Below are 22,862 nucleotides of genomic sequence, written 5' to 3' on the forward strand. Positions count from 1 at the left end.
GATTTGGGGTTCGAAATACTGCTGACCAGCCCTCTAAAATATGACTAAATAATACTTTTTGGTATTGGGCCAGCAGACACTTCTGGGGATTTACGGACCCATTCCTTGTACGTACGTATATGTGCACCAACAACTGAAAATGCTTCCTGCTGGGATGTAAAATGCTTGAAAAACAGATGACGCCCCTTAGAAGTTTTTGTGCAGTCATTGCAGGATGTGGAGAAAATAGAGATAAAAATAATAAATGCTGTGTCTCAGTGTCCCCATCCTTTAGCAAACCAGCAAGAATATATGAGGTATGTTTTTTTCCAAATGTTCTTATCCATGAAGAGTTGACCACTGTGATCAGCTCAATAGTCAGCTTGCTTTATCTACAACAGCTGGTGTTTCCTATTATATTCCCAAAATGGGCAGGGACGAAATCAACATAGAGTCCACTTAGACGTAATGGCACCAAGAAGTCTAGACGGCAAAGGGATTCTTTGTTTTATGCGACACTCCTGGATCTCTGTCTTCTTTGCTGACAACACGGGTTGCTGAGTTTATGACTCGACACACAGCATGACCTCAGTATAAAAGCAGAAAGTATGTGCCACAGGCAAACATCATTTTGTCATATCTGTTGGTGTTTCAGTTGATTCTGGCATCTGGTTGAGCTGTATGGACGGGCCGTATAACACACCTGTGGCGCATTAGGAGTACTTGGTATTTCAGAAGGCCTGTCACCGTTATCTATTATAAGGTTGCATTTCTTTGTCCTATATTTTGGTAGATTTTGTGAGTCTTACTTTATGACTTTTTTTTCCTGACCATTTTGACCTGTTTTCTCAATGACTCGGTTTGTCCTGTTTATGTTGGACTTATTCTTGCGTGCCATTTCATTTGCTATTTTAGCAATGCCATAATGGAACTACGTCACTACATTTCCTAACGCAAACGTGTGATAGGGAAGTTGCATAACTGTCTCATTAGAGTTAACGATGCAAATGAATATTTAACAGAAGGGCGGAAATTTAAATATAGAGTTCAGCAATCAGACGGTGAATGTGTTTAATCATCTGTTTTTCCAAACAGATTGCTGACAGTGAATTGTGAGCACCCAGCAAATTTGAGAGATTAGAGGTGGAGAACCCGTGGAAACGTGTCACAATGATTAGAATTTCATACAGAGATGTAATAATGTTACCTTGCTGGCTTGCTTTTCCTTTCTGTGCACAGAGCAAATACATACATAAATTAGGGATTATGGCAGGCAAAATCTCCTGAGTGCAATTCAGCCTCCAAGCATTTGCAGTTTGCAGTCACAGTTTGAAGACGTTCATTAGTGCAAAATGACCCAATAAGTCTTTTTAAAGGTGTTTCTATAAGTTGTGCAGTAGATCTCAATCCCGCATAAATCTTTGCAGTGTGCACTTTGTGGTGGGGTTCTTAGCAAATGTGAAGTATTTGCTGCGTGATCCTTGTGAAATAAAATGGGTGGCGTTACAACTAGTCCCAGTTCTGATTAACCTCACATGTTCCATCTTCATGAATAATACGGATGTCCCCATTTGTTGAATGCCAAGAGTGTGAACCAGTTCTCTACACAATGAATTTAAGCAATGATATTCTAATATAAAAGTTTGATCAAGTCCTCTAAGGAATTGAGCTGTTACTATTTTTTCCTAATGGGGAGGAGCTTCACACCTAGCACTGCATACGCCACATAGCAGGACATGGCAAGGTCAACCTGGGTTTCTGAAGTTCAACCTGCTTTCAAATGATAAAACCAAGCGTGGGCGAATATTTGCCATCCACGCTGCCTTAAAGAATTACCATGTACCTGTCTATACTCGTGAAGATGCAATGCGTAATATTGTTAGGATTTTGCTTTTTACAACCTCTCCATTCTCTTATTTTGTACAACACTGAGTGCACAATGATGAATGTTATTTGAAAAGACTTTTGAGACAGTCTTTTCATATTTTAAAATAGTTTAAGTCCCTTTCCACTAGTTTTTTATTGTTTCGGTTGAGGGAAGTTGTTTCAGCTTGGGTAACTGATTAGACTACGCGGCTTCGTCAGCCACAAGTCAGACTAATATAGGAGGAGGGCAAGGGTTTTTAGTATTTCTCTTTTCTGTGTTTGTTGTCTAGACTCCGGGTTAGGAAACTAAGGAGCACTGTCGCAAAGCATTTTGTTACAGCTCCACGCATCATCATGCGCTATACTCCCATCGTAGGACGTGTATTGCGCATACTGTCGCACTACAATCGAGATATTGTGCAGGCCTAAAAACCGGGCCTCTTAAAGTCTCGGACTTGAGTGCAGTTAACCACCTCACCTTTTAAAAGAACGGTTTTATTATGATACACGGTGCGGGCAAATTGAGATTCCAACCACATTGCAAGAAAATAGGGATAAATATTGAATGCTGCAGACATGAGGGGAGAGAAAATGTAAGAGAAAAATAAATGAGTATGACAGATTTAACAAGGCTCTCTCAGGAGTGTCGCAAAACAAACAGCTGGCTGGGCCGCACATGGCATCCTGGATGGTACGGCGGTTTGAGTGTTTGCATTCCCTGGAACGTTAACTTCAGTTGGCGCAATAGCTGTGGCATGTTCCATTGGTACGCTGCTAGAGATATACTCTGACTGCAGGTCATACAGAGTTCACAACATTAGAACCCCCCACTCTTTTCTTGCAGTGTTAGCAAAGGATGAGTTTGCTCAACACTACTTTTTCTGAAGAGCGCTGAAATCACATGTGATTTTAATAAGTTATATTGCTAAGTGAAACAGACTTTGTTAGCTTAAATGTTTGAAAATATAGTCCGGGTAGCTCTACCAAGCAAATATTGGATAGATGAATAAGTGACCATTTTCAATATACAATGGCAGCATGATGACCACAGTTCCCAAATTGTATGCTTCGATGTATAAATAAGCCTTCAAAATTGTGTACAATTAGTTCCTTTTCCCCGTATCATAGGCTTTTCTTCACCCCCAGTGGTGCAATAAAAAGTCTTCAGGCAAACACATTGGATAAAAAGGATATTTTCAGCTAAACCTCTGCTTATTTTGGTGTGCGCATATCCATTTGTGCCTTTGTATTTGTGCATGCCGTGGGTGGGACGTGATGTAACTGTTTTCTTGTTTTTTTTTTTCAGGTTTCCTTGTTTACTTGATGTGTGGGCATTACTGCAGTGCATGTTGCCAAGACACTGAACCATTTGAGGTTTAGGAAATGTTGAGTTTGCATTACAAACTCAGCAGGTGACGAAAAAAAAATGTACATTCGAGTCTTAATTAGGGTAAAATGTGTTCCTCGAGTAATACAAAAAAAAATCTTCACGGTTGTGCAGCATGTCAGTATTACAACCGCTGTCGGTGCATGCTATTTGTCTTGAACTGGATCCCGAGGCCCCTTTGCCGCATCCAGTGGATGCGATGTGAGGTACTTTGAGGTCGTGTTCTGTTTTTAAGTATAAGTACCTGGACTAATCTTTCCACTCCAGTTCAGTTCAATACCCAGATTGTCCCTGAAAGCTACTCGTAACAGAAAGGCTTCATTATTGCAAGCCAGACGGGCTGCACTTACCTGGCACTGCGAAACACTCACAATTTTAATTATTTATCCACATACCTGAGAAGGCTTATTGGAAAATATGTAATACCAAAGTATTTTAGTTACTTGGTTTAAAAAAAGAAAAGAAAAAGGTGAGACAATTTTCTACAGTTTATCTTATTCAGGGTTAGAAGTAAATTGAAGCCTATCCCACTTGTCTGTGGGAACGAGCTGGAGTACATCCTTGTTTGTTTGCCAATCTGTGAAATCCTGACATACAACCTTTCACTCCAATGGGCGTTTAATGCACTACAACCCAATAAACAGTTGAACTTGTTAAAAACCTGAATTGGATCCAATTGAATAGTTCTTAAATTGTTCAGGTTATAGTTGGAGAAGCCCACTTAGTATATGACTGGATTGTAGTTTGCAGTGATATTTTATATATTCATATATTTTTTCTTTATATTTAGTTTTTTTTAAATAGTTTTTTACAGTACACAAGCTTTAACAACCTTTCATAGAAGAAAGAAGATGTATTTGACAATTCAATTAATACCCTAACCTAACATCAGAAGAAGGGTAAAACACAAACACAATGAGCCTATGCACACCACAGCGCGTCCTCACATTCATTCACTACTGTATCTCAAACGACATCAAACCAGACCCTGACTCCCACAAACAGGTGACATCTGAGTTACGGAGTTGAAATTTAGCGCACTCTTACATTAAAACCACCTAGCCGTAAAAGAGTTTCACTGTATGTGCTGATTGAGTCGTCTCTTCCAAGCAATTCACAGCAGTCAAGAAATTCACTTGCAGTTACTGAGAGCTGTTCATTTTCGTCACTCACCAAAGCAAGAACAGCTTCGCCAAATCGATTCAATCAAAACAGAAGGGTGCATCAATGGATGAGGAGACAGTGGACGAGTGGTAATCAGGACAGGTTGTGACAAAAAGCTAGCGTCAGCCTGACAACAGCAAACAGACATTGAAATTGCACGTATATACACATCATGCAAATAAACAAAAAGGCACTTTTTGTTTGTTTACGCGGTCTACTTTTAACTAAGTATTAGCAGTATCATACACGTACTGGTTACAAGCACATCCATAGGAATGGAATAATCCAGTTATAACATCAGTGGCTTCACAGCAGAGGACAGTTGCATGTTGTTCTTTCGCATCTTAATAATTTTCTTCATATATATGTAACAACCGTGTCATTTTTCGGGCTAATAGAAACGAGTTTCAGGGGGCCGGATGGCATCCATATTTAACGTCGGATCTAGTCAGACTTGGTTTAATGGCCTGGAAAAATAAACCACTTCAAATGAACGTACTGGAGCTATGATATACGGTGCCCTAAATATATTTATATCAAAACCAAGTCTGCCGGTGAGGGATGCTGAAATGCTAGGTGGAACTGACCTCAACCTCTTTCTCCGAGCTCCTCCTCTGCTCTACCTGTGCCCCACCTCCTCTACCCCTCAAGAAGAATGGCAGATAATGCAACAGTTTAGCTAACTTTTAGGGCAAGTGAGAAAGAAAATGCAAAGGATAGCTTTTTTTAATGAAATAATTTTCCAAAATGTGAAAGAGCAAATGTATTTTTGTGTTGTGAGTGTTTCCTCTTGTTACACTTGCTCCGTCTAAAATACCTGGACTCTGAAAACCAAAGTAAGGTTTGTGGGGGAGGAGGTGTAGGTTCTTAAGGAGATTATCAATTTCAGCAATTAGAGACAATCATGATGCAAAAACAAGTTTATACTAAGTCATGTATGAAATATATAGCTTTCACAAATCAACTCAAGTAAAACTGATTTGAATGTGCTTTAGAATGAAAGCATATACCTAAAAAATAGAATAAATAAAAGGGACATCCAACAAAGGGGCAGTATCCGTTTAATAAGAAAGCACAATTGTTAGATTATTTATTTTGCTATTTTAATTTATACACCAGCTTTATGTCACCGCATTGAAAATGTGTCTTTTCGTTCCATCATTCTTTAACAAGCTCAGGCAGCCACCAATAGGCAACCGTGACCAATGGATTATTAAATCATTTTACCTTCCAGATTTTAAAAAAAGTCCTATCAACTTAATGTGATAATAAAGCACATGGAAACCTCATTTTCAGTCACATAATCTGAAATCATCCCACTAAGATGAAATAGTATGAGTGGCAAATGAAGCCTTTATCGTTGAATGGTGATAATGATGTAAAGCTAAAACGAGCACAAATGACTAAATGACCGCCTTATCAAGATAACACACTCCATTAGGAACTCCTTCTCACACTCTTTTCTCTGCATGCTTTTCTGCGGCCACATTCATCACAAGGGTTGTTACTTAATAATCTTTTGCAATCAACTACACGGAGTACTTGTAGGGAAATTGGAAAAGAAATGAAGCAGTGCAAGATCAAGATGCCGAAGATGGAATAAATAGATGTGCCTTACATTTTTAACAAGGGAAAATATGTTTCTGTTTAGATGTCGGTTTGCGTGAAGTTGGTGGCAGAACTGGAGAAAAGCAGCCAGGGAAAGTATTGAAATTGCTCAAAAGACTTAAAATACAAACACAACTTAAACAAAAAACAAATATCCAACAATATTACCAGATACTGAATTAAAAATCTGAAATTTATTATCTAAAGCAGGGGTCTACAAACTATTCCACCATGTGCCACAGTGGGTGCAGGATTTCATTCCAACTGAACAGGACGACCCCTTTTGATCAATCAGGAGTCTTAAAAGTATAATCCTTTGATTATGCTTTTACCTGTGCTTTGTTTTGTATCTCTCTGTATATCTGGCGATAAAATGTCCTTGAGTGTCCTGAAAGGCACTTTGAAATAAAATATCTAGGGATTATTAAACTGTCTGTGCTGGATCAGTTGGATCAAAAAAACAAAACAAAAAACAGGACTGATAGTGGCACTTGAAAACCGGTAGAGCAGGAATGGTAGCTGTGCGGCGCTTTTTGTAGAGGTCAACGGTACAGGCATTTGCGGTTTTTAAAACAATAAAATACATCATTAAATGAACATAAAATGCTTATATGGACAACTGAAATAATTTGCGGTAACCACGCTTCAAAAACATACGTTAATTTAGAAGCAGAATACTTCCCTTTGTGGAATAACCAGCGAATACAGTACATACAAATAGCTCTTTCTGACCATTCTGTGTTCAACTCGGTACAGTTCTGATCGAGCTCTTGACCCCTTAAAGTCCAGGATTATAATGACCTAGTTTTGCTCACTGATCTAGACATTACACTCCCAATCCTCAGGAGAGTCGTTAAATAGTCTAGTCTATTCTACTCTAGTAATGGAAAGTCACTATAAAGGCCTTCTCAAACTTGTAGTAGCAGCGAGCAGTTTATCTCGCAGAAATCTATTCGTTGTGGAGGAAAGGGCATTTCCAGCGACAGGGAGGATTTGTCGTCATTTTGGATGGAGCAGCGTGGGGTAAGTGAATTAGCCGCAGAGGGGCAGAATAAACAAAGGAAGCACTTTATAATCCGAATAATATGCCAGTTGGATTTTACTTCATTTATTTTCTTCTGACTTTTCAATTTATTCCTTCAGGGATTGCCACGACCATATTTGACTTTTGACTCTGAGTTCATTTGAGATGAATTATTAATTAAAAAAATGAACATTTTACTATATGTTTCAATAAGCCAAATTTTTGCTAAACTTATTTTTCGATCACCATCATCTGGGTTGTTAGTGCAAATGATGGAGTAAATAGTGCAATAACACTATATGATTTTTAAGCAAACGGGAAATCAATAGAACTTCATAAGCAACTAAAATAAAACTTCAAACAGGCTACTTCTCCATATTCAAAAGAAATTAAAAATAGAATGAATGGGGGGTGGGTATGCGCTTGTTACTGTGGCCACCGGCAGAATCCTGTCATCGGCCCGAATCAAACAAGAGATCTGCATATCAAAACAAAACCTTTGATGACGCTCTGCAGCTGTGCCCATTCAAGCCCCATTCATGTGTGCCATTGTTTAATGAAAAGCGGTGGAGTGCTAACCTCCACCTTAGTGTGTCTGGACCAGTTGAAAGCCACTTATTGTCAACGTCTTGTCTGTATTTCTAAAATGAGAAAAACACGGAGAACCACATGTCTGCTACTTGCCACTAATTCGCACAGGTCACGCCACTTTTTTATTTTAACCAAAATGGCTGAATACATTCATGTATTTATTCTTATTGGGGGCATATATGGACATACCTAAAGAGTATAAATTACCGATGGTGTACATACTGACTTTGGGAAAAGTGTGGGATCAATTCCCACTCAGGGGCGGTTAATTGTGGGTCTGAATTATTTTGCCTGTAGTCAGCTGGGATAGACTGACAAGGATAAGCAATGTTCAAATTGGTAGATGGACTGACTGCAGAGTAAAATTTGGGGATCTTATAATTATTATTATCATTATTATTATCATGATTATTATAATTATTATTATCATTATTATTTTCATTATTATTATCATTATTATTGTAATTATTATTATCATGATTATTATCATGATTATTATAATTATTATTATCATTATTATTATCATCATTATTATTATCATGATTATTATAATTATTATTATCATTATTATCATCATCATTATAATCATCATCATTATTAACATCATTATCATTATTATCCTCATCATTATTATCATCATTATTATCATCATCATTATTATTAACATCATTATCATTATTATTATTCTATACAATTGTATTTGCTTTAAAAACACACTGAGGACATATCTGTCTGTATGGGGTGCTGTGCATTTTTAAGTGTACAATTTTTGTTTTTGTTTAGATTAGTTTAATTTATTTGAAAGGAAATGCAAAAGCTAAAAATTTAAAAGCGCCTTTATTTTGAAATTGCAGTGATAGAGTTGCTCTCTCATTGGCTAGTAGCGGCCGTGAGCACAAGTACTGTGCTTTTCTATTCCTTTACTTTACTTTGAAATCTCTTTTATCTTTTGTCACCCATCTCTGTAATGTACACAAAGCTACAGCTGAGTCACCCAACCCTGACAAATCCCTGTTCGCCAGACCGAAGAAGTTGCTGTGCGCCCATTTGTGATAGTGTGCGTGTCACAAGCGAAATCGTGTATGCCCAATCTGCCTTATATTTGTCAAATGACATGTTGATGCTCAAGCAACAGCAGCAGCAAGATTCATATATATGCAAATCATTTCTTCTCCCAGGCAAATGGCACCGTTTGGCTTAATAAAATCCTGAACAATCCTCCTTGCTTTGTATTCAAAAGAAGCAGTGATTGTTGAAGAAGAAAACATGCTCCACACCTTCAAAATGTAAGATACTGCAAGGCCTAAACAACAATAATCCAAGACTTCAAATTGGTTTTGTCCGAGTCTCAGACAGAATGCATCGGCACAGTAACTAAGTGTTTGCCTTTTTTTTTTTAAGTTTCCCTATTTTGCATATGGCGAAAGTGAAGGTCACGCTCGCCACACAATCGATACGCTTGAAGGTCTTTTTTATGTTGTCACATTATTCTCATTGTGCTCTTCGTTGTTCCCCATCATTATCAAAGTTCTACAAAATGTGTGATTTGGATAATGAAATTTACACCAGGTGTCGTCTAACATGCAAATCAGTGAGATCAGATACAAGAGCAGCAACAATTCAGCCATTCCCAAACTGGTAATGTCAGCTCTGATAGGTTTAGTATTCATCAATCTGTGTATTAATGAGATTATCGTTTGCAGTGGTGTCGTCGACTATTCCCTCAATTTAGCAACAAACCATAAAATAAAGATGCAAAGAGTGATCTCAGCCAGTCATGCACTTTGGTCCTCTACCCGCAGTCACACATTAAACATTCATCATCCGTCAGTCCATCAATCATCTGTCAACAATCTTCCCATCACACCACTTGGCTAGAGAAGAAGCACAGGCATCAGCTTAACTGCCACCTGTTTCCCTCTCTATCCCCTCCCTGCCTCGCTGATATGGCCCACTCTTCCTGTTACATAAAGTGCTAGTCGCACTGTTGCAATGCAGCATTACATGTGGTTGTGCAACAGTATTAAAAATACTCCAGCGTCAGTTGGGAGGAAACTTGCTAGATCCTATCCCAGCCGACTACGGGCATCAGGCAGGGGACACCCTGAATCGGTGACCAGACATTCGCAGGTAGATGTACAACCGTTCACACTCTCATTCATAGCTAGGGGCAATTTAGAGTGTTCAATCAGCCTAATATGCATGTTTTTGGGATGTGGGAAGAAACTGGAGTATTTGGAGAACATGCAAACTCCACACAGTGAGGATGGTCCTGGGGTTGAACCCTCAACCCCATAACTGTGAGGCCGACGCAATAAACACTCACTGGGCCGCCCCAAAATGTAAACCAGAGCCCAAAATAAATACTAATAAGTTGGGGTACCCAAAAGGTCAAAATTCTAATTACTTTAATAAAATATGGTCCATGTAGTTTGCATAACTTCCAATTAATAGAAATGTACTTTTAAAAATTACAGGAATTTTGGACCGGATTTATTTCACAGGGTAGTCATTCACTAACATACAAACGAAAATATTACTAAAAGAAGAAAATGGGACGTGTCTTTTTCTTTATTGAAGTCATGACTGAGCCATGTCACCTGGAGTGATCCCATCCTCTGAAATGAACCACTTGATATGATTTATGTTGTACAATAGTTTTCAGGCATCTGTTGTGTTGCTGTTGAGATGCACAAGGACTTTAATTGACCTTATCATTCGTCTACATCTATTGCCTTCCTCTTGTCTTCTGACCAATGTAAACACTGCTTCCTCTTGCTGTGTCGTACTGAAATAAAATGGCCCTGAACGCTACTGCCCCCATACATTGGCAGAGGTCTTATGTTTCACTGACAGCTCTTTTAGTCACTGATGAAATCAGCATTGACGTTCACTAATGCCGAAACTCGATACAAACTGCAAGTATTGTGCTGTTATTGTGAAGAGCATGTGGCTCTGGCAGCAATTACATAAATCGCTGCGCATGAACATGTGTCACGAGGTGCACTGCTCTGGTAATAGGTGTCACTATATGTGAATTAAAATTCTGAAAGGCTGTCAGTTTTGCTGTGCATTCAACAACACAAATTCTTAGCAATAGCCACATCCTTTTACAGACCACAGCTGTTAGTTATCGACCCCTATCGAACACTAATTCCATTCCACTCAAGCGAGGTCTAGCCACTTGTTAAAACTACTGGTATTTTCTTAAGAGGTTATTTATTGGGATGTCAACATTCTGATGATTTGACTTCCGATCTGTTTATTTCAAGATATTTCTTTTGCCGATCCTATAGGATGCGATATCTGCCACCCAAGAGCTAGTGGAAATGTCTGTGGTTATATTAAAGGTTGTGTTGTTGTTTTAAAAGGTGACCATTCCGAGAATTTTTTCACTGCTTGATGCATATCATTGGTTAAAATGAGTGGGACTTGTTTCTGGTTTCTCATGTCTGCAATTTGTGATTTGATTGCTATTGCTTTTGAACAGGAAAGAGCTCTGCAAATAGGCAGATCTGACAAGGGTGTGACGTCTCACTGCATCTTATAATGCAAGTACCTGCCCAATCTTTGCTTCCCACAAGCCCTCATTAAAGCAAGATCACAAGCCAGCTAAATGCTGTTTTCCTGACGTGCAAAGCTGAAGTCACTCAAAGTCACACTAGATTAAAAATGGCTTTGACTTATTTTGGGACAAATACCTCAGATTTTCTCAACTAGGATCTGACTGTGTTCTGGTCCGTTTCGTGAGAACAGATTTCATAAAAAGATGTACACTGTCCTGGTTGTCTGACAGTAAAAAAAAAACATACAGTTTAGTCTGATGCCACAATCTATCGTGTAAATTTTTTAGCCTCATTAGTGAAGGCAAAAAAGAAAAGAACACTACTATTTTGAGACCCTCATATGTTGGCTCGCTCTTAAGTAACAGCTCCTCTGTACTAGATTCATGGTTGACCTTGTCAAAGGCAGACCATACACAATTCTGCTTAGCGCTGCTTTGCATTTTCCAACATTACAGTTAATCCACACTCTGTTTGTATTTTTAATGATATGAAAAAGGTTTTAATGTTTGTTTCGGTTATTTAGCACTTGTGTCATATTGATGCTTACTGAGGGAAAACAAATTGTATATATGGCCCATAGTGCTGGGATAGGCTCCAGCACCCCCCGCAACCGTAGTAAGGATAAAGCGGTTCAGAAAACGAGATGAGATATATATCCGAGCAGTTTCCATTCAAGTCCAGCCCTATGGAACAGCACAGCTCTGCCATCACTCCAATCATTCCACTGAGAGACATTGTTTCCATAATGAAGTGTGGAGTATTACCACTGTGAGCGAGTAAGTGTGCGTGTCACCAAAATTTAGCGCCTAGTGCCATTGTGAATCGTAGCGGTGGTAAAACAATAAGATGATTGCTGTAAATTACACTACTTTCGCTTGCTCTCATAAGTCTTCCTTTGCCCACGGTGCAACACCTCTCTACTCGTCTGCAACATTATTTTTTCATCTGACATTTCTTATTGCTGTTGTTTTTTTCCGCCCTAAATGTCAAAACATCAACACAGCACATTGCCTTGATTAGTCAGGCGTTTTTCCTTGTTTACCGCCTGGCATTCCTCTTTTGCAAGCCAAACGCCAGTCACGACACAAAGTTTGTCTTCCATTTTCATACATACAGAAGTTGACACATCTCAGTCCATATCAGCACCCACAGGCAGTTTGAGTCAGTCTTTCTGCCAAACATTTAAAGTTAGTTTCCTCAGTTACAACTCCAATCACTAAGGCACAATGAGGTTGTTATAAGTGAATGAATTTAAAAATGTGTTTTTTTTCCAGAATTTGAAACCAGTTATGTGTTTTATTGTATTTAATTATCTCAATCTTTTGTCATTTTTGAATCCACACACCCAAAGGATGAAGAATTTTATCACTTTTAATGGGCTTGACTACTCACCCTTCCCTGCTTTACTGTGAGTGTGACAACGGGAGAATGATAACAATGACAATTGCTGAATTTCGGAACAGGCATTGCTTCGAGACAATATTATACCAAAATACATTTTTGAAGGCCATCTCTACCAAGAGCAGACTTCTGAACAAGATGGTGAATTGGCCACTCTTTCTGAAGTAGGTTCAAGTTTTTTGTGTTTTTTTTTTTACTGTGATGACTTTGGTCGATTTGGGGGTAGTATTTTTAGTTTTTTTGTTGCTGTTGTTTTTGTGCGAGTTATGCACTACTGCTAAAGTTGTATTGATAGCTCAGGAAAAAAGAGGTACCTAAAGGCCAAACAAGACAAAGTGTAACAAATGTGTCAGTTGAAACCAAGGAAGAGTGTTACAAACAACAATTCGAGAACCACAATGTGCTTGACTTGTTTAAAAAAATTATTTTTTTTACCTTTCCAGTCTAGCGTACTGACTTATCTATCACAGTTCATACATTTATACTGTTAAACACATGAAATTAAGTGGGCGCAGAAAAACGACAACAAGACGACAAGTATTGACCAGAGATTACTTATTACTGGTGCTACAGAACACAGCAGTCTTTTGACAAGTGGGTGGAGAGTGGGTGTGTAAAAAAGGACTTGACCGGTATTCAATTTATTTACTCATTCATCACATTACAAATGCTACCTCTAGGCACGAGTCTGAATTAAGCAATAAGTTCCTATTTAGATCATGACAGTTGTTGGTATAATGAAGCTATGATACAATTTGCTACATCTGCTATTGGCATCATATCATTGTGGTGATCTTGAGCCAATGGCAGAAAAGAGAAAATCCTCTAACTATTGAATGTGCACAGCGTAAAAGATTATTTTTTACAACAAAACAAAATCTCCTTTAAATGGCAGATTGGGAAGGAATGATAATGGTGGTGTAAATGGTTACATAATCTAAAATAACCACCAAGGACAAACCGTTGTGTTCTCGTATGTGCTCTCAGGCACATATAAAGAAGTTATGAAATTGGAAATGACACTTGGAACATGCAGTATACGGGTGCTAGTTGCCAAAAGATGGATAACAACGATAATATAATTGACGGGAAAAGACTAAAAATTGATTGTGCAAGAAAACCGTAAAACCGCATTAGAAGCATTGGTAGAACGGTTACATATTATGTATGTTATTGGGGTGGAGGGTTTGTGTCCCAATGTTCCTCATGGCTATGATGTCTCTGGCTTTTTTTGGCAGGCTCATAGTTGGCAAAAAGGTCCTAGCTGAGGGACCAGGCTAAGAACGGCTCAGAAGACCTACTATGATGAGAAATACATTTGAACTGCGTTTTGTCCAATTTGTTGGGTTAGGGTTTTCTGTCGAAGAAAGGGTGTTGCATTTCTTGTATTCATGAACAGGGTTTAGCGATAGAGGACTGATGAACGCCAAATGCCACAGAATGGTTTCCGCCAAATCAGGAGGAAAACATGGCGGTTGTTGTGGCGGAATGCTGAACACTGACAAGTAGGGAGCGAAACACTATGGTTGACAGCAGCAAGTCCAATTTTCTTTCTTTACAGCGAATTAAAAACAAAAAACTCAATAAACTAATGAAGAAAAGCAGCAAAGCAAATACACCAACTACTTTAGCCAGCGATGCTCACAGCCTCATAATCTAGGGTGCGAAACACTATCATAAGTCATGGACATCCTGTACATGGATAAAATTAGAACCCATCCATTACAAGGAGATTGGAAGTCAGTGGGTGAAGATGGATTTGGTTAAAGTGGGTGGGGGAAAGGATGAGCGGTATGATGGCGCAGCGGCCAGTGAATATCGATGAAAGCAATCGGCGTGGGAGCTTGATAGCTTGGTAGATATATATAAGAATTAAGCATGGATTAATAATCCAAAAAAGGCCACTGAATTGAGCGCAATGCCATAAAAAATTACAGTATTGCAAGAAAACTTCTCTGAAATAGTTGTAGAATACCTTAAGATGGTATTAAGGTACAGTAAGCTGTTCATTGAAGAAGTTTTGTTTAAGTCCCTCCCAAAAGAAGAAAGAAAAATGGCAATGTCTTAACCCTTCCACAGCCTGTTAAACACATTTAAAATACAAAAAAATGTTTTAAATTCATTGCAAAAGAAAGAGACAGTGCATGTAAACTTACACATTTATTATGATATCTTCTTGTTAGATACTAATATACTACCTTTCCAAGCCTGCAAGGGGTGAGCTGTGGATGCCACAACTCATGTTTGAATGAATATCTTTTTATTTTACTGTTTTCGATAGGTAGCGAAAACACAGTCAAAATGGCACTCCCTTCCCACATACCAGGGCATCACAATAAGACAGCAAAATAGAAAAAAATGGCTTTCCGCTGAATGTAAAGTAAAAGATTGCATGATTGACAATGGTCCAGGAGTATAAAGAAATGTTAAAGTTCTTGAAAGTTTTTCCCTAAAAGGTATGCAGATGACAGCATTATTTTTAAATGTGCATTACGTATGTATATGGTCTCACCATGTGTGTGCTACGGTGAAGCGCCGCTGCTTGTGGGTGTTGTTGTTGAGGAGCATGCGACGGAGGAGCCGCGGCGAATTGCGCGGCGAGAGGCGGGGAGAGATCGAGGAAGGCGAGCGCCGGTGTCCTCGAGGTCTCTCCGGGTGCAGCAGGTTCTCACGTAAGATCTTCACCAGGTCCTCATTGAGGCCGGAGTGTTTGGGCATAGGGGGCACGGCCAGTGTGTCCTGGTGCGTCGGCCCCATGGCTGCCTGTTGGGCCATGCCTTGCCCGGGGCTTGGCCACTGGCCCCACCACTAGCACCAGGAATACGCCTGAGATCGAACGATAAAATCACCTCGATTGTAGCAGTACCGACTGCGAAAAATCTCCAAAAGACTCCCACTACCCCAAATTCCTCTGGATGGTGAAGGGGAAAAAAATTCCCAGGTAAAAAAAACAAACAAAAAAAGATATATCCTTTTTTTCCCACCTGTCTCCTTGACAAGAGATGATCACAGAGGAGAGCTGCTGCCTTTGTCTGCAACACTGAGAAGATGAAGGGATGTTGCAAGACAGGAGAGAAGGCGGGAGGCAAAAAAAGGAGGGGGGTGAAACAACGATTCCCGTCTTTCAGAAAGCCACAGTCCAGAAAATCCAAACCTGGCAAGAGTTGGACTAAATGAAGGTGTGTGTGCCCCCTAAATGCTGCTTCATGAAAACTAACCGGAGAAAATTATCACCACCTCAGCATGACTAAATCTAGTTAGGCTTGCAGGAGTTCTGCACCATCCAATCGAGCAATTCATCCATCCACATCCTCCTCCCATTTTTCCTCCCGACACACACACACACACACACACACAGAAAATGACTGCTGACTGCAGCCGGTTTACAAGCCACTGATCTTTCGGAGTGCCAGGCAGCAAGCATGTGCATGTGTGTGTCTAGTGAAGGAGAAAAAGAGGGAGGATTAAAGCACGTTTGAGTGATGCTGATAAGGTGTTTTAATAGCAGCGTGCTTCTGAGAGTGGAGTCGTGTGGCGCAAGGGATTTGATGTCAGGTTCAGCGTCAAGATGGGGGAAGAATGCTAAGAGTATTCCTAAATATTTACACGTTTGAGGGGACATGATGTACAAATGACTTCATATCTGACAATGTTTGTGAGAGCAGTGTATACTGACCTACTAATAAACTTTTCAGCACACCACCAAGGAGGAAGAAGAACCATACTCATGTGATATATGCATATATATTAAAAATATTTTATAGTATTCAGAGGTATTTATTTCACAGAAGCAGACACGCAATCATATTCTGGGCTCTGCTCCTGCAAGTAGTAGCAAGGAGAGAGCCAAGTTTCTACTCCCCAGTGAGAGGACAAGTGAAATCAGCTGATAGTTACACTTGCACCCGCCAACAATATCAAACTCCCTCGGATATTCCAATTATTTTCACTGCTTCCTGGATAAGATCAAAATGAGTGTTTACGGTTAACTGTTTTGGAATCGTGAGCAGATTATGATTAAAATACTTTCAAACACTAGATCAGCCTAAAAGAAATCTCTCTCCAAACCATCAGATTTGCTTCTTCACAGATGATAACAGAATTTTTCCCTTGTCAATCTTTGGCCCTTGTTACTCCTTCACGGAATACGCATGCAGGAAGCAATTGAATTCTGCGTAAAAGCGTTGAAATGAATTGAACAGCTGCAATGTGGCAGCTAAGTCAGTGGGATCTGTCGCGTTACATCACGGGAACACTGATTGGGCGAACCACAAACTGTGGGACATTTGTCTACTGCAGCTTGCGTTCCGTCGGCAATGCCAGCTATCGTCATTTTTTTTTTCTATCCGCACTGTGCTCTTTCTTTCTTTGCCGCCTTCACTTCTGCTTTTCTTCCTCTGACCTTTTTCTTAGCAAGATTTTCCTCACGCCGCACGACAATTCTGCGCATCCCAACCCCCCTCTCTCCCGGTTACCAGGGGCAACAACAAAGATGGAGAGGGAAAAGTCATTAAAAACTACAGGCTGAAGCAAACAATTGCAATAAAGAAAAATAAGGTAGGGACCGGGTGTATGTATGAATAGAAAAATAATGGGATGAGGGATGTATATTTCCCTTCCACATGGCATTGAGGCACATCGCCATTTGTTAAAGGAATGCATGGAGCAAGAAGACCATTTGTCTAGCGTTCGACAACACTTGACAAGGGAAATGCCATCCGAGAGAAATGTGTGACCAAGTGAGAAAGTGATGTGAGGCTGTGTGCGCCTTTTTTCCCCCACATGCGACTGACACTAGCTGTCTGTAAAAAGAATACATTCACAAACACAATCACATGCTGAGCTGCAAAAACAATTGCCTGAGAAGTGCGACTGTGTCTGCAAAAACGGGGAGGTGCCAGGCTGTCCCAAGAAATGAAACAGGGAGGTGAGGCAACCACAGAAACAAAAAGGAGTCCCAAGGACAATTGCATTCATTTTTCATTGTTGCACAATATGCAACTTTGTTGTTTAATGCAGAGGGAGAGATTCCTGTACTCGTTTCAGCCCAAATGTGGCCAGAGAGCCAGTTTACAAGCATCCCAAAGCTTGTGAAACCTCAAAAACATGGCCTGACCGACATACACATTTTAATGCGTCAATGGTTGTTAGAGTCTTTGGGCCCTGCGATTGGCTGGCAACCAATTCAGCAACCTGGTTGCATTGAATAATTAAACACTGTAATACCAAATAGCAATATTTGGTTAATGAATATTTAATGGGGAAATAATGATTCTGTAGTAAAAAAAATAATATGTATTTGAAATTTTTATCTGATATATCATTAGAATGATCATTCGAGGTATTGTTTTTCTTTTCCCCCTGAAAAACCTACTGCCACTGTAATAGTGAAATGCGATATAGGAATGATTGCTCTTGAGCTTTTTACTATATAACAAACAAACCTAGCTCTAAAGGCTATACATTTACCATAATTTATCCACACTGCAAATGGATGGATAACAAGATGTGACTCATACCCAGATGCATAATATTTAACTCATGCTCAGCCTGTTCTATTTTTTCCTTTATAAATAAAAGGTCTATTAAAAGACAACATAAAATGTGTGTCCATTGATGAGAACCAAATCCTTCTCTTCTTTTCACCAGTGTCATATAAGGACTGTAATAGAAACTATGAGGTGCCATCCGCAAGGGCTTTGGAAAAGGTGCACCGTGGCCTCAAACCTTCTGTAATTTGGCCTTCAAAGTTCAATTTATTCATGCAACAACCAGTATTCATATAGACCTGTTAAAGATCTCCAGATCAGCTATTCAAACTACTATACAGAAAATGTTCATCTGTACAAGAGCCCAATTTTTAAATGAACGTGAACTATGATGATGCGATTACACCTGACATGGAGGATTTGCTTTTATTCCCATTTAGTACAAAGGATTTAAGATTCCAGGTTGAAATTTAGAATTATCCAGTTATGCCATGACACAAATCCTAATTATGTTTTATATCATATTAAAAACCAGTAGTAGTAGTAGCAGTAGCAGTAACAATAATGGTGCAGCACAGTGGATGAGTGGTTAGCACATCCTCCTCACAGTTCAGAGAACCATGGTTCGATCCCTGGTGGGTTCCTGTGTGGGGTTTGCATGTTCCACCTGTGCCTTCATGCTTTTTCTCTGGGTACTCCAGTTTCCTTCCACACATCAAAACCATGTATGGGAGTTTGGTTGAACACTATAAATTGCCCCCAATTATGAGTGTCAATGGTTGGAAAATTAATGAATGAATAATTACCCCAACACTGTAATTCAAATATGAAGCAAATACTAAATAGCCTGTGTATACAAAACGTTTGATGTCATATCATTTATTCCCACTTGGAGTCGCCATTCCCTAATCCATGACTTAAAAATGAATTCTTCATGGGATAAACTGCATGACAAACAAAAACTAAATGAATTGACTGTATAAATAATAATAATTATCGATACAAGCAATTGCACTTTTACTCAGTCAAGTGATAAAACCACTAACTAATTAGGGTTGATGCCATTATTTGAGGAATAAGATCAAATTTAGCATGCAATTTCCTGTGTTCATTGAGAATTATTGGTTAGTTTTCCAGAAAAGGTTGAAATAATAAATTTTACCCCCCAATTTTTTTTAAATTGTATATTGTTTTCACACGAGGAACATGCATGTTTCAGAACCCCCCAAAGTGTGATATCTACAGGACCTTTCAGCAAAATACTCCCTAAATCAACAATACAAAACGTTTTCTCTGAAGATGCCAGCCTAAAACAAAGCAATATGTAATTTTCTAAATTAACCCGCAGTAACTCCAGTTGACCAATAGAGGGCAGCACCAGTGCAGAATTTTTCTTTAGTTGGCCTGCAGTTACATTCAGCCTATTGTCTAAAATGAAGGCCAGTTAATCATATTTATCCATGGAATATTTTTTATATCTCTCTAACCTACATTAATTAGCATCATCATTAAAATTTCAGGCATAGCAATACATTTCTCAAAACTGTGAATAACGATGTCACCTGGGTTAAAGACATTCCATAGTTTGCATATCCGCGACCCACAAATGACTGTAATTACTGGATAGAACTACCCTTACGACATCAATCAATACTTTATTTTACACATTTGGACACATTCCCATAGATTTTTATGAGCTCCACAAATTATTGTTTGATGACCTTGAGTCCCTTGAAAGGATTAATGTAAATTAAAACTATTATGATAGTAAGTGTTAAGTATCTAGTGACTGACCTTTGCAAACAACACATTAAGTTTTAAAAGCCAAAAAGAAAATTGAGACTCACTACATAATACTCTTACTCATCTTAATGATAACCTGCTATGTTTTATATCAGAACCTAAATAATCACCATGTGCAATTATATAAATTGTCTACATTTGGGTTTTAGGATTTTTTGTTGTTGCTAGGTTCAAAAACACAGCTCAAGGAAAAACCATGTGAGAAGCCTGCAGATTTTGAGTTTCCAACTATTCCCAATGGGACAATAGCAATTGAGTTTCCTTGTAACAAGACGATGTTATTTTTCCCCGTTATGAGATTTTTTTTTATCGTGATGATATTATATCATCAAAGTACATACAATTCAGGTTATGTGACTTTCTTTTTCACAAAATCTACGGAGGTGGGTGCATTTTACAGTGATGCCATATTCCAAATCCTCTTGAAATTTTTGTTTCAAAGTGGGCACGTGGCCCATTGGCAGATCTTTGTGTGCATCTGTTTTTCTACATTTACCCTAGGCGTGGTTGCAATGAGTGCTTGAGTTTTGGCATTGGCAGAAGAAAGTAATGGGCCAGGTGGGAGGAAGAAGAAGAAGTGGAAGAAGAAGAAGAAAAGGAAGAAGAGAAGGAGAAGGAAGATAGTGAAGGTAAATGAGCAGGAGCAGCATGCCAAGTTGCTGAGAGCAGCTGGTAACAAACGCTGGGTGAAAGTAAATGGATGAATACGAATGAGAAGATACATGAGGAATATAAATAGTACACACAAATGTGTAGGATAAAAGAAAGGAATGAAGTTGAGGGCAGTGTCCCAAATAGCCAGTAGGCACTGTCATCATGGCCCTAGAAAGAAGCAAACTTGCTCAGAGAGGTGGGTGTTGGGCCTACCCCTTCCTCATTTCAAACCTAATTGTTGCAAAACCCATTAAAAAATAGCATCTTTGTTAAAACCCTTGAGGGTGATTTTGTTCAAATATGACATGGCAATTGAAATTCTAGTATAGTGGAGTTTCAGGTTCTCCCTGCCAAATGTTTTTTTATACAATTTGGTTAGTGGCACATTTTCCTCCTTTTTTTATTGATGGGATTTGACAAGATCACAAAAGAATCCATTTCAGTGATGCTGGCTGACACTAATAAGGTAGGAAGTGATCGGCACATTTTCTTTCTTGACTGCAGCCCTGATGTATGCTAAGAATGTCTTTAATAAGACAACTCCAAAATGAAAAGGGAACCTTGCAAAAACTAGATGCACAACCCTTTTTTTTAACACATGACAAGGAAGGAAATGAACAAATGTGCGCTTGCTGCTCCAACATTGCAAAGAACCGCCTTGCACCTCCAATCGACCAGCGTTAATTTAATCGGACAGAAAGTGACCTGGAGATACGTCTCCGAAATCACAGCCAATTTGCCTATAATTTGCTCTCATTATCATCCTATTGAATAAAAAAAATTAGGGCTTCTGTGAGGCTCCGTGCTCTGAGCCGCTGTAACAAAATACAAGAAAACTTCTTGACAACTCTGGGGACTCAAAGGCACGACTTCAATGCTCAAAACGTTGAGGGCTTCAACATGCATGTTTATTTCTCTCAGTACATGTATTATGTGCTGGTAAATACTTAGCCGTAGATTAACATTACAAATTATTTATACAGAAAAGGAGTCAATCTTTCATAAAGGGCAGAATAAACAGTCTGTTTATAAATATCTTCTTATTTTATTTCATTATCCTAAAAATGTCTCTTTCACTTTTACCCAAATAATCTAAAAAAACAAAACACTTTCTTTAGCCTTACCAAAATTAACCAATGAGTGCTTGTTTTGCTATATTGCAATTTTGGGCTAATGTAATGTATGGGTTTCTATCATTCCAATTATAATGTCTAGGTATGGAAGCTATTGGTCCCCCTAATCTGCAAAGAATACTCTATACCAAGGGTGTCAGACTGGTTGGTTCGCGGGCCGTATTAACGTCAACTCGATTTCATGTGGGCCGGACTATTTTAGATATTTTTTTTTTTTTAATTAATGGATTAAAAGAACTGGATTAAAAGCAACATTAAAAACAATGTTTATTAGATTTTTTTTTCTTAGTAAGGGAAAATTTCTTTTAATCATTTGTTTTTCATTTCAAAAAGAAACCAAATTTTTCTTTAATTATTTTCCGTATTGAGGTGGAAAACAGAAAATAATTTTTAGATATACAAAATGATTTTTGAACTAAAAACCCAGAAAAATGGATTAAAAAAATGAAATTATTGATTTAAAAGGGGGAAAATCAGGAAATATAATATACATCTATAATCTTCATTTTAATTTGATGCTAATACAGAAAGTCGGCACTCATGATTGACTTTCCCGGGCCACACAAAATGATGCGGCGGGCCAGATTTGGGCCCCGGGGCCGCCACTTTGACACCTGTGCTTTATACTGTGAAAAACGACAAAAAGGCTATATATTATTCCTGTTTGAAGACAGCACTTCATTACCAAGCTACTGAATTACATGTTTATAGCCGATTGAGCATACGCAGTGGACCCGCAAACAGCCCCAAGCGCTACTTAATCCATGGCTACACAAAACATGTACGTGCCACTTGACTGCACCAGTAAATATGAAGCAACTCTGCTTGCCTTTTGGCTTCAATCTAACCACACCCATCCCCTGTGCCGACTGTCAATCATACTTCTGGCACTTTCTACAGTGTGGATGCTATTTTATTTAGCGTGTTTTCTGTCGACACAACAACAGCGCTTGTTTGAACCATTCGAGCCATAATACAATTTTGAAGGAGAAAACAGTGCGTTTCTCAGCCCCGGAGCAGTATTTCATGCTCCTATCAAAAAATATTGATCTATTATAGAATAGCAGTCTCGTTAAATCACACGTACATTTATTGGAAATGCTGTAAATTTAGTCTGAGTTTACTTTTTATTCATTCATTCCCATATGAAAACGTAAACTTTGTTCAAATGCAATAAAAGTAAAAAATAATAATATC

At 38.8% G+C, this 22,862-nt stretch overlaps 1 protein-coding gene across 9 annotated transcripts in view; it reads right to left on the bottom strand.

Moving 5' to 3' along the window:
- The window catches only part of pde4d (phosphodiesterase 4D, cAMP-specific), a 128,515-nt gene that overhangs the window by 53,994 nt on the left and 51,659 nt on the right, over positions 1 to 22,862 (bottom strand). Inside the window, exon 1 of one of the 9 annotated variants that reach the window (XM_077601549.1) lies at positions 15,099 to 15,546. The exons of 7 other annotated variants lie outside the window; for them this stretch is intronic. In XM_077601549.1, coding sequence (XP_077457675.1) covers positions 15,099 to 15,361 — 263 coding nt within the window. In that variant the 5' untranslated portion in view covers positions 15,362 to 15,546. Of the gene's footprint in view, positions 1 to 15,098; positions 15,547 to 22,862 lie in introns of those variants that run through there. One more of the 9 variants, XM_077601538.1, reaches the window with a different exon arrangement.

Source organism: Stigmatopora argus, chromosome 5 (genome assembly GCF_051989625.1).
Source record: "Stigmatopora argus isolate UIUO_Sarg chromosome 5, RoL_Sarg_1.0, whole genome shotgun sequence".
Classification (NCBI taxonomy): Eukaryota; Metazoa; Chordata; class Actinopteri; order Syngnathiformes; family Syngnathidae; genus Stigmatopora; species Stigmatopora argus.